This window comes from Haematobia irritans, chromosome 5 (genome assembly GCF_050003625.1).
Source record: "Haematobia irritans isolate KBUSLIRL chromosome 5, ASM5000362v1, whole genome shotgun sequence".
In the NCBI taxonomy this organism is placed as follows: domain Eukaryota; kingdom Metazoa; phylum Arthropoda; class Insecta; order Diptera; family Muscidae; genus Haematobia; species Haematobia irritans.
The window spans coordinates 155,009,039-155,025,434 of record NC_134401.1 but is presented as its reverse complement, the minus strand read 5'-3'; the positions used below and the strand labels follow the sequence as shown (position 1 = coordinate 155,025,434).

The following is a 16,396-nucleotide window of genomic DNA, read 5'->3' as shown; positions in this document are numbered from 1 at the left end:
TCCAAATGCATTATATCAATTATACAATTATTTTTCGAGCTTTATGGACAGATATAGATTAAGGAACATGGTTAATAGAGCCATTGAAAAGAAAACGCCAGATACAAATCTATACACGCCTGAACTGTACATGTTTCGGTTCGGGCGAATGAATAAAATTTTGATAAAATTTTTCATGGAAATAAAATTTTGAAAAAAATTCTATAGAAATAAAATTTTGACAAAATTTTCTATAGAAATAAAATTTTGACAAAATTTTCTATAGAAATAAAATTTTCACGAAATTTTCTAAAGAAAAAAATTTTTGCTAAATTTTCTATAGAAATAAAATTTGGAAATATTTTTTTTTTTTTTTTTATAGAAATAAAAAAAAAAATAAAATTGTGACAAATTTTTTATGGAAATAAAATTTTGAAAAAAATTTCTATAGAAGTAAAATGTTGACAAAATTTTCTATAGAAATAAAATTTTGATAAATTTTTGTATGGATATAAAATTTTGAAAAATTTTTCTATAGAAATAAAATTTTGACAAAATTTTCTATAAAAATAAAATGTTGATAAAATTTTCTTTAGAAATAAAATTTTAAGAAAATTTTCTATAGAAATAAAATTTTGACAAAATTTTCTATAGAAATAAAATTTTGACAAAATTTTCTATAGAAATAAAATGTTGACAACATTTTCTATAGAAACAAAATTTTGACAATATTTTTCCTATAGAAATAAAATTTTGACAAGATTTTCTGTAGAAATAAAATTTTGAGAAAATGTTCTATAGAAATAAAATTTGGACAAAATGTTCTATAAAAATAAAATTTTGACAAAATTTTCTATAGAAATAAAATTTGAACAAATTTTCTATAAAAATAAAATTTGGATAAAATTTTCTATAGAAATAAAATGGTGACATAATTTTCTGTAGGAATTTTCTATAAAAAAAAAATTTTGACATTTTTTTCCAAGAACTAAAATTTTGACAAAATTTTCCATAGAAATAAAATTTTGACAAAATTTTCTATAGAAATAAAATTTTGACAAAATTTTCTATAGAAATAAAATTGTGACAAAATTTTCTATAGAAATAAAATTTTTACAAAATTGTTTATGGAAATAACATTTTGGAAAAATTTTATTTTGTCAAAATTTTATTTCTATAGAAACATTTTTCAAAATTTTATTTCCATAAAAATGTTATCAAAATTTTATTTCTATAGAAAATTTTGTCAAAATTTTATTTCCATAAAAATTTTTGTCACAATTTTATTTCTTTTTGTTTTATTTTCATAAAAACATTTTATGAAAATTTTATTTCTATAGAAAATTTTGAAAAATTTTTTTCTATAGAAAACAAGATTTTTTTGTTTGGTAGTTTTTTGGTAAAATTTTCTTCAAAATTTTATAGATTATTTTTACCATACCTTAATGGTATAATCACTTTTTTACCATTTGGTAATTATTTTTCTCGAATAAATCTGTCCATAGAAAAAAGATCATCCAAATCATTTAAATTTGATTATTTTCAATTCAATTTTCGATTCTTTTGGCCATTTTATAATTTGTAGAACGAAATTAATCCATTCATTTCCATACCATTACGGTTAGTCTTAGTTAAATATTTAAGTTAATTTAGGTTTTTCTCCATAACCAAAAACAAAAAAACAAGCATTTATAGTAGTCTCGGTGTTTGCATGTTTGTTCACTAAAGAAAGAAAAAAATATTTAGAAAAACCAATGAGAAAAAAAAACATTGTTAATAAATTCAAACGTTTATAAACACATTGCTTTTTTCTACTCACCATTTTATCTACACAAATTCCACCATCCAACAGTTTACAATTTATATACTCACCACCATCACCACCACCACAAATTCATTTCATTGTGCACTTCAAAGAAACTCACAATTTACAGTTGCTGCCTAAGGATATGCTATAGTTTTGGGATTCGTTTTTCTTTAAAGAAAATATAGCATCCATTAGCTATCACTGTTGCCATAACTTCTTGTAAGGGACGGTTATAAATGCTATCGAAAACGTTATTTTCTCGTGACTTAAAATTATTTTGTGACTTAAAAAATACTCATGTAAAACAGTTATTTTTCAACGTAAAATAAATGATAGGATGAAACTTTTAATAGGAGAATTTCATTTATTTGATTTTGAGTTAATATTTTCTGGGTAACCGTTATTTACGGCGCCTGCTTCTTGTTTTTTTTTCTCGAACGTTTGGGAAAGAGCTCAATTTTATAAAAAGGATAATGTCATATGTCAAAATCTCCCTCTCTCAAATCTCTTAGGAAGCTATATGCAAATATTAACCTTTATGGCTGAGAGAACTCATGGCTGAGGTTCCGTATTAAATTTAAGTTTATTTATTTTTATACCCTCCACCATAGGATGGGGGTATATTAACTTTGTCATTCCGTTTGTAACACATCGAAATATTGCTCTAAGACCCCATAAAGTATATATATTCTGGTTCGTGGTGAAATTCTGAGTCGACCTGAGCATGTCCGTCCGTCCGTCTGTTGAACTCACGCTAACTTCCGAACGAAACAAGCTATCGACTTGAAACTTGGCACAAGCAGTTGTTATTGATGTAGGTTGGATGGTATTGAAAATGGGCCATATCGGTCCACTTTTACGTATAGCCCCCATATAAACGGACCCCCAAATTTGGCTTGCGATTGCTCTAAGAGAAGCAATCTTCATCCGATCCGGATGAAATTTGGTACATGGTGTTAGTATATGGTCTCTAACAACCATGCAAAAATTTTTCCACATCGGTCCATAATTATATATAGCCCCCATATAAACCGATCCCCAAATTTGGTTTGCGATTGCTCTAAGAGAAGCAAATTTCATTCGATTCGGCTGAAATTCGGTACATGGTGTTGGTATATGTCCTCTAATGACCATGCAAAAATTGGTCCACATCGACCCATAATTATATATAGCCCCCATATAAGCCTATCCCCAGATTTGACCTCCGGAGCCTCTTAGAGGAGCAAAATTCATCCGATCCGGTTGAAATTTGGTACGTGGTGTTAGTATATGGTCTCTAACAACCATGCAAGAATTGGTCCATATCGGTCCATAATTATATATAGCCCCCATATAAATCGATCCCCAGATTTGTCCTCCGGAGCCTCTTGGAGGAGCAAAATTCATCCGATCCAGTTGAAATTTTGAACATGGTGTTAGAATGTGGTCTCTAACAAACACGCAAGAATTGGTCCATATCGGTCCATAATTATATATAGCCCCCATATAAATCGTTCCCCAGATTTGATCTCCGGAGCCTCTTGGATGAGCAAAATTCATCCGATCCGGTTGAAATTTGCAACATGGTGGTAGTATAAGGCCGCTAATAACCATGTCAAAATTGGTCTATATCGGTCTATAGTTATATATAGCCGATCCCCAATCACACAAAAATTGGTTGCCACTCGAGCCAAAAATAATCTACCAAAATTTTATTTTTATTTAAAGAAAAGACTATTAGACTATTCAGTCCATTGTGATACCACATCGGTGAACTTCTCTCTTATCACTGAGTGCTGCCCGATTCCATGTTAAGCACAATGACAAGGGACCTCCTTTTTATAGCCGAGTCCGAACGGCGTTCCACATTGCAGAGAAACCACTTAGAGAAGCTTTGAAATCCTCAGAAATATCACCAGCATTACTGAGGTGGGATAATCCACCGCTGAAAAACTTTTTGGTGTTCGGTCGAAGCAGGAATCGAACCCACGACCTTGTGTATGCAAGGCGGGCATGCTAACCATTGCACCACGGTGGCTCCCAAACCTAATGGTAGTAATTCGTTCAGAAAGATCTGGATGCAGAATCGCGCCAAGGAAATTTTACAGGCATCCGACTCCGATTAGGTCGGCTCATTTTGACTGAAAAGCTTCAATTTTTTCCCGTTTGACCCAAACTAATCCAGGGCTACGATTCAATAAGAAATCATTAAAATTAATGCCTAACACCAATGAATAAAATTTAAATTTAATTTAAAATTGGTTATACGTTCCTTTTAGTTTGATTTTTTAATAGAATCTTGGCCGTCAAGTCGCCGGAGTGCCAGTAGCCACCTACAAGTATGAATCGGCTTATTTCTGTCTCTCTGGATGTGGTGACAAGTTCATTCAATGAACAGTAACAGAGAATGAAGCCGCCGATTTGATACGCCGCCGACTATTTTTACCAGTCGAAGCCGCCGACGAATCTCGACTCAATCAAAACTTTAAATTGATGTTATAATGGATAATTGTCTGCCGCCGAAGAGACATGTTGATATCGGCTTAGCTGTCAAGCCGCCGCTGAAGGCAATTTAGTGTCATCCGCTGACGACAAAAAATGGACCGGTTTCATTCTCTGAACAGTAAACACTGTTTGCTGTAAAGACCCATATTCCGTGCATTCATTTAATATTCTTAGGCTTAGAAACGAAAGTTAACTCTTCAAATACTTGGTAATTTCAAATGAGAGTTTGAATAGAACCGATCTAAGGTCTTAAGTTGGTTTGGTTTGATCTGATCCGATGGGAACAGTCATTCGCGATGTCGTCGATTTGTAGACGGTTAGGTTATGTGGCAGCCCGATGTATCAGGCTCACTTAGACTATTCAGTCCATTGTGATACCACAGTGGTGAACTTCTCTCTTATCACTGAGTGCTGCCCGATTCCATGTTAAGCTCAATGACAAGGGACCTCCTTTTTATAGCCGAGTAGCAGGAAACGAACCCACGACCTTGTGTATGCAAGGCGGGCATGCTAACCATTGCACCACGATTTGTAGATAATCGGAACTGGTGTCTTCCCAGTAGGTCCAAAGCTCTCTATGGTGGAGCAGAAGGCCCGAAGTTCTCAGTGGTACTATTTATTATATAATCGTAGAACGATTATTGCCTATTTCAGGCTGATTTAGACTATCCAGTCCATAGTGATACCACAGTGGTTAACTTCTCTCTTGTCATTGAATGCTGCCCGATTCCATGTTAAGCTGAATGACAAGGGACCTCCTTTTTATAGCCGAGTCCGAACGGCATTCCATATTGCAATGAAACCACTTGTAGAAGCTTTGAAACAGTCAGAAAAGTCACCAGCATTACTGAGGTGGGATAATCCACCGCTGAAAATTTTTTTCTCGGCAGCTTTTGAGGTTTATCCGCACCCTTGTTGACTATATACGAGTATAAGGCAATTGGCCGGTCAGTGTTAAACTAGGCATCATCTAAGACAAATGACACGCTATGGAATAACATTCAGACCGGTCACAACGCTCTCCTTAGAACTCCAGCAGGATGTCTCCAGTATTTGGTAGATAAGGCTACACGAGCTTTTGCTGTGGTCGAAATAGAACACGATCAATGTTCGTGTAAGAAATGTTGACAAGAAATTTGAAACATTTCTTCCAAATAGTGGAGCCTGATGTACACAGACTCCTGGGAAGAAATGAAATCAATGGTCTCCATATTTAACCTGAAAAGAAAGACCCACAAACACTGTAAACTAATAAAACCTTTCCTTCCGCACACATAATTCGCTCTACAAGACGATTAACACAAGAGCGTGAGTGATGTACACAGATTCCTGGGAAAAAATTGAATCAATGATCTCCATATTTAACCTGAAAGGAAAGACCCACAAACACTGTAAACTAATAAAACATTTCCTTCCGCACACATAATTTCGCTCTACAACACAATTAACACAAGACCTAATCCCACATTCTAAAACCTCTACTTTTTGATCTCTGCCTCTCTTTCTCTGCCACATATACACACACTTTCTCTCTCTCTCTCACACACTTCTTAAAAATAACAATGTGTACAAATCAATCAATGTTAACATCTCTCATTGATCATCAAAACAAAATCTTGTGTGTCTCTCTCTCTCTTTCAAACTTTCTCACGCAATGCTCTCACATGTAACGCGCTCTTTATCTAAATGTGTATTTGTTTTGTGTAAAATTCATAATCGATACAACAACCCGCCCATTCATCGATCGATCGTAAAACATATTGAAAACGAAAAAATCAAAACATGCGAACCCTGTCATCCAAAATTCTTGAATTAATTCGAACTAACTGAATGCTGCACAATCCGCGTCTATGCAAAATAAAAAAAAAACGCTATTTTGAAAATCCTTAAAAATCCTAATGCGGCTATATGCTAACAATTTTTAATGGTCATTGAGTAATTATGCAGATCCAGTGCAGGGCAAACGACAACAATACATCCTCCCTCAACGCAACCACAATTAATTAAACGTCATCAAATTATCTATCACCAACAATATAAATTGAAAAAACCTCAATACCATGATGATTGCCGGGACTATCGTAGATTATTGGTACAATTGGAGGAGACCGAAAGGCGTTTCGATGAATTTTGGCGTACCCACAGCAATCGCTTGCAACAATGTCTGGAGCTAAGGAAATTTGAACAGAGTTTTAAGGAGTTACAGGTAGGCTTCCACTAAAAATCATTTAAAATTTCATTGCCTTTCATCGAATTCTTCCCTTACTTTCAGATTTGTTTCGATACCCATATGAGCTCTATCTCAGAAATGACCGAAATCGGTGAAAGCGTTATCCGTGTCGATAGCCTTATTGAAGAAACCAAAGAATTTCAAAGTCAATGCACTCTGGATATAGATAAGGCAGCTGAGGTTATTGCTGCTGGTCAACAACTTATCGGCTCACGTGGTGTTTATCCCTGGGAAATAGTTCAACCCAAATGCGATGAACTGCAACGAGTTTGTGATATCATTACAGAGCGTCTGCAAAAACGTTTGGAAATTTTAAATAAAAATCGTGAACTTATGGAGAGAGTTGAAAAGGTAAGACGAGAGACAATAACTGAAGTTTTCTTTTTTTGTTTACTTTCGATTTCTCTTCCATTTTAGGCTAATGAATGGTGTGCAAATGGTGTAGAATTACTTACCTCACAGCGTATAGAGAAATGCTCATCTTCCCATGAATTGGCCGAACAGAGTCTCCATGAAATTCAGGCTTTTATAGCCTCAGCATCAGAGTTTAAACTATCTAGTCCTAGTGAATTCAAAAAGATCTTCTTAGAAAGCACTACACCAGAAACCAAAGCTTTAGTATCGCAGGTAAGTTGTCATGCAAGGGAATTTTTTTATATACCATATTTAGATATAAAGGAAGAAAAAAGGAAGGAAAAGAAAAGAAAGGAAAGGAGAGGAAAGGAAAGGAAGAACCGGCCTGCCTTGATAACAGGCTAGCATTAAAATAGGAAACAATATATCTTAAACAATCCCTAGAACTCAAAATTTGCGATAAAAGTCCCTTGGAGCTATATGTAAAATTTAACGCAGATGCGGAGCCTGTCCAGCGAAGTCCGAAATTTTTTCTCGCTAGTATCTCGGAATTGTGAACTTCACCTTTGGGAGAATCCTCTTAAAGCCGACAGACTTCTAAACTTATAAAGTCGAAACAAAATAGCTCAATAGGGAATGATCCCTATTTTAATGAACGAACTCTATCGTAAAATATTAAAAAGTTAATATGTCTTACAATAGGTAACAGGTTGGCTGATAAGTCCCCGGTCTAAGAAAGAAAAACACATTTTTTTTGTCAAAATTCATATTTCCCTTCAAGAGCGATACAACGATTATAGCGACCTTCCAATTGTTTGATACCATTTTGGTAGTACTCCTTCGATTGTGCCTCAAAATAGGCCTCAGTTTCGGCGATCACCTCTTCATTGCAGCCAAATTTTTTCCCTGCGAGCATCCTTTTGAGGTCTGAGAACTAGAAAAAGTCACTGAGGGCCAGACCTGGAGAATACGGTTAGTGGGCTCTGTTTTTTAGGATGCGCATGGAATAATTTTTATCGATTATCTTGAGAAAGGAAAAACCATCAACAGTGACTATTATATGGCGTTATTGGAGCGTTTGAAGGTCGAAATCGCGGCAAAACGGCCCCATATGAAGAAGAACAAGTATATACGGCCGTAAGTTCGGCCAGGCCGAAGCTTATGTACCCTCCATCATGGATTGCGTAGAAACTTCTTCTAAACACTGCCATCCACAATCGAATTACTTAAGTTGCGGTAACGCTTGCCGATGGCAAGGTATCTTAAAACCTCCTAACACCATCTTCTAAATTGTATGTAAGTCCATACGTGGTATATATTAAATCAAAAAAGATCGATCCAATACGTATATAAGTTTGACAAAGTAGACATAAAATTTTGACAAAATTTTCTACAGAAATAAAATTTTAACAAAATTTTCTATAGAAATAAAATTTTCACAAAATTTTCTATAGAAATAAACTTTTGACAAAATTTTCTATAGAAATAAAATCTTGGTAGATTATTTTTGGCTCGAGTGGCAACCATGATTATGAACCGAATAAAATTTAAACAAAATTTTCTATAGAAATAAAATTTTGACAATGATGAACATTTTATTATGAACCGAGTAAAATTTTAACAAAATTTTCTCTAGAAATCAAATTTTTACAAAATTTTCTATAGAAATAAAATTTTGGTAGACTATTTTTGTCTCTAGTGGCAACCATGATTATGAACCGATATGGACAAATTTTTGTGTGATTGGACCAATTTTGGTATGGTTGTTAGCGACCGTATACTAACACCACGTTCCTAATTTGAACCGGATCGGATGAATTTTGCTCCTCCAAGAGGCTCCGGAGGTCAAATCTGGAGAACGTTTTATATGGGGGCTATATATAATTATGGACCGATATGGACCAATTCTGGCACGCTTGTTAAAGATCATATACTAACACCATGTTCCAAATTACAACCGGATTGGATGAAATTTGCTTCTCTTGGAGACTTCGCAAGCCAAATCTGGGGATCGGTTCATATGGGGGCTATATATAATTATGAACCGATGTGGACCAATTCTTGCATGGTTGTTAGAGACCATATACCAATATCATGTACCAAATTTCAGGCGGATCGGATGAAATTTGCTTCTCTTTGAGGCTCCGGAACCCAAATCTGGGGATCGGTTTATATGGGCGCTTTATATAATTATGGACCGATGTGGACCAATTTTTGCATGGTTGTTAGAGACCATATACCAACATCATGTACCGAATTTCAGTCGGATCGGATGAAATTTGCTTCTCTTTGAGGCTCCGCAAGCCAAATCTGGGGATCGCTTTATATGGGGGCTATATATAATTATGGACCGATGTGGACCAATTTTTGCATGATTGTTAGAGACCATATACCAACACCATGTGCCAAATTTCAGCCGGATCGGATGAAATTTGCTTCTCTTTTAGGCTCCGCAAGCCAAATCTGGGGATCGGTTTATATGGGGGCTATATATAATTATGGACCGATGTGGACCAATTTTTGCATGATTGTTAGAGACCATATACCAACACCATGTACCAAATTTCAGCCGGATCGGATGAAATATGCTTCTGTTAGAGGCTCCACAAGCCAAATCTGAGGGTCCCTTTATATGGGGGCTATACGTAAAAGTGGACCGATATGGCCCATTTTCAATACCATCCGACCCACATCGATAACAACTACTTGTGCCAAGTTTCAAGTCGATAGCTTGTTTCGTTCGGAAGTTAGCGTGATTTCAACAGACGGACGGACGGACGGACATGCTTAGATCGACTCAGAATTTCACCACGACCCAGAATATATATACTTTATGGGGTCTTAGAGCAATATTTCGATGTGTTACAAACGGAATGACAAAGTTAATATCCTATCCTATGATGGAGGGTATAAAAAAGTGTTGTTCCACCAAGACAACGCACCGTGCCACAAGTCATTGAGAACGGTGGCAAAAATTCATGAATTGGGCTTCGAATTGCTTCCCCACCCACCGTATTCTCCAGATCTGGCCCCCAGCGACTTTTTCTTGTTCTCAGACCTCAAAAGGATGCTCACAGGGAAAAAATTTGGCTGCAATGAAGAGGTGGTCGCCGAAACTGAGGCCTATTTTGAGGCAAAACCGAAGGAGTACTACCAAAATGGTATCAAAAAATTGGAAGGTCGTTATAATCGTTGTATCGCTCTTGAAGGGAATGTTGAATAATAAAAAAAAAAAAAATTTGACAACCTGTTATTTGATCCCTATATCACTCTGGCTTCATCCAAATGATATAGCTCTCTTCCTCGAACTTTATGTAGATGCTTCACAATAACAACTAAAGTGACAGCTAATAATGATGGCTCTTGTATCAGCCGAACTTAATCAACGTTCGAAATCCTCAATCGAATTTTTGCCATTATGGTTAGGTTAGGTTAGGTGGCAGCCCGATGTAGCAGGCTCACTTAGACTATTCAGTCCATTATGATACCACAGTGGTGAACTTCTCTCTTATCACTGAGTGCTGTCCGATTCCATGTTAAGCTCAATGACAAGGGACCTCCTTTTTATAGCCGAGTCCGAACGGCGTTCCACATTGCAGTGAAACCACTTAGAGAAGCTTTGAAACCCTCAGAAATGTCACCAGCATTACTGAAATGGGATAATCCACCGTTGAAAAACTTTTTGGTGTTCGGTCGAAGCAGGAATTATCAGCCATTATCAAAAGTCGATTTTAAAGAGCACCAATAAACGATTTGACTATCAAAAATATCGACTTCAAATTTTCAAAGTTTTTTAGCACAAAAAGTCTTTGACTTTTGTATTCCGTACTTTACTTCAGAACGAGAACAAAATGGTACTCTTAACCTTTTCAGGGTTAAGGTACGATATTTCTACACTGATTGATAAGCTCAGCTCGTCAGTCCATTTCAGACGACTTATCTCACCCTACATAACAGCTTCAAGCATCAACACATCATCATTCGTATGTAGATTAGCACATACAATCTCACGTACCGGCTGCCTGACCTATACGATTTTCTAGACATCCCTCAGATGATGCTAAAAACAAAACCAACAATCGCACTACTAGCAACTACTGAGACTCAAACTCATATTGAATTTAGTTTTGTTTGGAAAACTGGCATGGCTGTAATTACAAATTTATTTTAAATTCGTCGTGAGCTGTTGGAATATCATTTTGTTTTTGGATTTATGGGCGAAATTTCATTTCTCTTGGTTTTTTTACGATTTTACCCCTACCTCCTCGAATGTGTTATGATTAAAAAAAAAATTATATAGTTTTGTGCTCATAAGTGTGATGATGCCGCTTTTATAATTCCGAGGTTTCCTTGTCGTATAATAAAGTGAAAAATAAAACAAACAAAACAAAAAAATTGGTTTTTAATCTCTGTTTTGCCTTCTCTCATGAATTGGATGCTGGAAATATTCTGATGATTTGTGACTCATTAGCCCGACGGGATTCGCTTTTGTCCACCATCCATTATCCGCTCATTTAGTTTAGAATCAACCTTTGCTTGAATTGTTTTGGTTTAAGATTACAGCGATTCTAATAAGCGCGCGCGCGTGAAAATAGAAAATTCTTAGAATAGCTTCTGGTGTAGATTACAAAAAGAAAAATAAAAAAAAATAAATATGTAAATTGAGAAAAACAAAAAAAAAAATCAGATGAACGAATATAATTAACCCGGAACATGGGAAGTGATTAATCCATGTGTAGTGAATGATAACGAGTGTTCGTGGTTCATTGTTACAAATTTGAATCCATGTTAATGTCATCTAATTTCTCCAAGCAATCATGTTTATATCCTACATAAATCAAGATGCTGAAAGGCGTCGTTGGTCTTGTCCCATACAAATTTGCAAGGATGTTACTCATAGCAGTGCTGATTTTCAAGTGAGTTTAAGTGTTTCATATTGTGTTTAATTAACTCAATAGGAAGGGGAAATGAATCAGCAAAATATTTTGTTTATTTCAAAATATTTTGTTATATATTCAGATGGTGCTATAAAGGATAATGTACTTATTAACCGGGATAATTGCTTTTTCTTGGAGCATTAGTTTTTTAATACTAGCAATAATCGCGCATCGATGGAACCTCATTAGTTACGATATCGCCTCTGCGCAAAACTTCGCAGAACATGTTGGAACGCGTGGCCCCATGCACAAGAATTAATTTCTTAATACTTCAAGTATGGACATAACGATTTAGCGGTAAAGATTTTATCGTGATTTTCCGCAGTAGTATTTCGAGAAAGTCGCCAAGCAATCATGTTTCAGTGCAAACATTCTAAAGCTTAGAGAAAAACAAGCTAAACGCCCAAAGAAATTGGTGCGAAAGTAAGTTACAGTGAAACCTTTCAACTTTGAACACTCTGAAAATCGGACAACTCCCAAATGTGGACAAAATTTCGGAAGTTTCACTGTATATACAAAAGGAATCCAATACAGAAGCAGGCACTATGTCGAAGCCACCAGTATGTAGGCAAGTGCAGAAGCACTAGCTTCCAAGCTTACCATTATCTTGGTTTTCCGTAATGGTATTTCAGTGAAGTCCCTGCTCGGGCGCCAATCAATTATATTAACCCTAGAATGCTAAACATAGCCCGTGAAGCGAAGCCATTTTTTGTTTTTGTGATATCTCCCGATCGCTCAGTCGTTTCAAAGCATACACTATTATATCTAATCTATTTAAAAAAATAATTGTTTTTAGTTTTTTTTTTTTTGTTACTTAATAAGTAATAAACTTGTTTTTTTTTAATATATTTGTTTCGTTTCTAAGTGAAATGTGTTTTTTTTTATAAAAGTCGCCTCCCAGGAAAACAAGATAGATTGCAAAGCAACTGTTATGGAAGAAAGCTAGATGCTGAAGAAATTTTCTGGAATCAAACTCCTGCACTAGTTGCGGATGGACAAGTGGATATCTGTTTGATTGAATGGATAACCGATAATTTACACGTTTTGTTCATACCGTTGGCTTTTGGGCCTCTTCCGACTAATAAAGAGAGCTTTACTTACCACTACGGCAAAAAAATATTATGTCTTGTTAATTAAAATTTCGTGGTTTTCCACATAATATTTCGATTAAGTCCCTGCTCGGGCGCCAAACAATTATGTTAAAGTGACAACAAGATAGATTCCAAAGAAACCATTGCCGAAGAAACCCAGTTGCTAAAGAAATTTTCTGGGATCAAACTTCCGTACTTGTTGCGAATGGACAAGTGGATATCTGTTTGATTGAATGGATAACCGATAATTTATACGTTTTGTTCATACCGTTGACTTTTGGAACTCTTCCGACTAATGAAGAGAGCTTTACTTACCACTACGGCAAAAAAATAGTATGTATGTCTTGTTAATTAAAATTTCGTGGTTTTCCACATAGTATTTCGATTAAGTCCCTGCTCGGGCGCCAAACAATTATGTTAAAGTGACAACAAGATAGATTCCAAAGCAACCATTGCCGAAGAAACCCAGTTGCTAAAGAAATTTTCTGGAATCAAACTTCTGTACTTGTTGCGAATGGACAAGTGGATATCTGTTCCATTGAAAGGACAACCGATAATTTACCCATTTTGTTCATACCATTTGACTTTTGTGACTCTTCCAATTTTGACAAAATTTTCTATAGAAATGAAATTTTGCAAAAATTTTCTATTAAAATAAAATATTGACAAAATTTTCATTAAAAATAAAATTTTGACGAAATTTCTACAAAAAAATTTTGACACAATTTTCTATAGAAATAAAATTTGGCAAAATTTTCTATAGTAATAAAGTTTTGACAAAATCAAATATAATTTTGACAAAATTTTCTGTAAAAATAACATTTTGACGAAATTTTCTAAAGAAAAAAATTTCGACGAAATTTTCTAAAGAAAAAAATTTCGACGAAATTTTTCTATAGAAATAAAATGTTGACAAAATTTTCTATAGAAATACAATTTTGACAAAATTTTCTATAGAAATAAAATGTTCAAAAATTTTAGAAATAAAATTTTGCAAAATTTTTCTTTGGAATAAAATTTTACAATAATTTTTTTGCCAAAATTTTCTATAGAACTAACATTTTGACAAAATTTTCTATAGAAATAAAATTTTGCAAAAATTTGCTATAGAAATAAAATTTTGACAAAATTTTCTATAGAAATAAAAATTTGACAAAATTTTCTATAGAAATAAAATTTTGACAAAATTTTCTATAGAAATAAAATTTTGCTAATAATTTACTATAGAAATAAAATGTTGACGAAATTTTTTATAGAAATAAAATTTTGACAAAATTTTCTATAGAAATAAAATTTTGCAAAAATTTTCTATAGAAATAAAATTTTGCACAAATTTTCTATAGAACTAAAATTTTGACAAAATTTTCTATAGAGATAAAATTTTGCAAAAATTTTCTATATAAATAAAATTTTGCAAAAATTTGCTATAGAAATAAAATTTTGCAACAATTTTCTATACAACTAAAATTTTGCAAAAATTTACTATAGAAATAAAATGTTGACAAAATTTTCTATAGAAATAAAATTTTGACAAAATTTTCTATAGAAATAAAATTTTGACAAAATTTTCTATAGAAATAAAATTTTGCTAATAATTTACTATATAAATAAAATGTTGACGAAATTTTCTATAGCAATAATAATTTGACAAAATTTTCTATAGAAATAAAATTTTGACAAAATGTTCTTTTATAGAAAATTTGCTATAGAAATAAAATTTTGACAACATATTCTATAGAAATAAAATTTTGCAAAAATTTTCTATAGAAATAAAATTTTACAAAAATATTCTATAGAACTAAAATTTTGACAAAAAATTTCTATAGAACTAAAATTTTGCAAAAATTTGCTGTAGAAATAAAATTTTGACAAAAATTTTCTATAGTAATAAAATTTTGACAAAATTTTCTATAGAAATAAAATTTTGACAAAATTTTCGTTAGAAATAAAATTTTGACAAAATTTTCTGTAGAAATAAAATTTTGACAAAATTTTCTATAGAAATAAAATTTTGACAAAATTTTTCTATAAAAATAAAATTTTCTATAGAAGTAAAAGTTTGACAAAATTTTCTATAAAAATAAAATTTTCTATAGAAATAAAATTTTGACAAAAAGAAGTAAAATTTTGACAAATTTTTTTATACAAATAAAATTTTCTGAAGAAGAAAATTTTGACAAAATGTTCTACGGAAATAAAATTTTGACAAAATTTTCTATAGAAATAAAATTTTGACAAAAATTTTCTATAGAAATAAAATTTTGACAAAATTTTCTTCAGAACTAAAATTTTAACAAAATTTTCTATATAAATAAAATTTTGACAAAATTTTATATAGAAATAAAATTTTGCCAAATTTTTCTATAGAAATAAAATTTTGACAAAATTTCCTATAGAAATAAAATTTTGACAAAATTTTCTTTAGAAATAAAATTTTAACAAAATTTTCTATAGAAACAAAATTTTGACAAAATTTTCTATAGAAAGAGAATTTTTGATAAAATTTTCTATAGAAATAAAATTTTGACAAAATTTTCTATAGAAATAAAATTTTGACAAAAATTTTCTATAGAACTAAAGTTTTAACAAACTGTTCTATAGAAATAAAAATTTGACAAAATTTTCTATAGAAATAAAAATTTGACAAAATTTTCTATAGAAATAAAAATTTGACAAAATTTTCTTCAGAAATAAAATGTTAACAAAATTTTCTATAGAAATAAAATTTTGACAAAATTTTCTATAGAAATAACATTTTGACAAAAATTTTCTATAGAAATAAAATTTTGACAAAAATTTCTATAGAAATAAAAATTTTACAAAAATATTCTATAGAACTAAAATTTTGACAAAAAATTTCTATAGAACTAAAATTTTGCAAAAATTTGCTGTAGAAATAAAATTTTGACTAAAATTTTCTATAGAAATAAAATTTTGACAAAATTTTCTATAGAAATAAAATTTTGACAAAATTTTCGTTAGAAATAAAATTTTGACAAAATTTTCTGTAGATTTTTTTTTATATTTTGACAAAATTTTCTATAGAAATAAAATTTTGACAAAATTTTCTATAAAAATAAAATTTTCTATAGAAGTAAAAGTTTGACAAAATTTTCTATAAAAATAAAATTTTCTATAGAAATAAAATTTTGACAAAAAGAAGTAAAATTTTGACAAATACAAATAAATTTTTCTGAAGAAGAAAATTTTGACAAAATGTTCTACGGAAATAAAATTTTGACAAAATTTTCTATAGAAATAAAATTTTGACAAAAATTTTCTATAGAAATAAAATTTTGACAAAATTTTCTTTAGAACTAAAATTTTAACAAAATTTTCTATATAAATAAAATTTTGACAAAATTTTATATAGAAATAAAATTTTGCCAAATTTTTCTATAGAAATAAAATTTTGACAAAATTTCCTATAGAAATAAAATTTTGACAAAATTTTCTTTAGAAATAAAATTTTAACAAAATTTTCTATAGAAACAAAATTTTGACAAAAATTTCT

At 31.9% G+C, this 16,396-nt stretch overlaps 1 protein-coding gene and 1 pseudogene across 8 annotated transcripts in view; one reads left to right on the top strand and one right to left on the bottom strand.

Moving 5' to 3' along the window:
• Positions 1-16,396, top strand: part of LOC142240706 (guanine nucleotide exchange factor DBS) — a 381,804-nt gene that overhangs the window by 121,736 nt on the left and 243,672 nt on the right. For 6 of the 8 annotated variants that reach the window (XM_075312409.1, XM_075312412.1, XM_075312415.1 and 3 more), the window contains 3 exons: positions 6,218-6,476; positions 6,543-6,851; positions 6,918-7,127. In XM_075312409.1, the coding sequence (XP_075168524.1) occupies positions 6,218-6,476; positions 6,543-6,851; positions 6,918-7,127 (778 nt within the window). The remainder of the gene's footprint in view (positions 1-6,217; positions 6,477-6,542; positions 6,852-6,917; positions 7,128-16,396) is intronic. The other 2 variants (XM_075312411.1, XM_075312410.1) reach the window with 2 other exon arrangements.
• On the bottom strand, positions 11,855-12,006 carry LOC142242156 (U4 spliceosomal RNA; annotated as a pseudogene).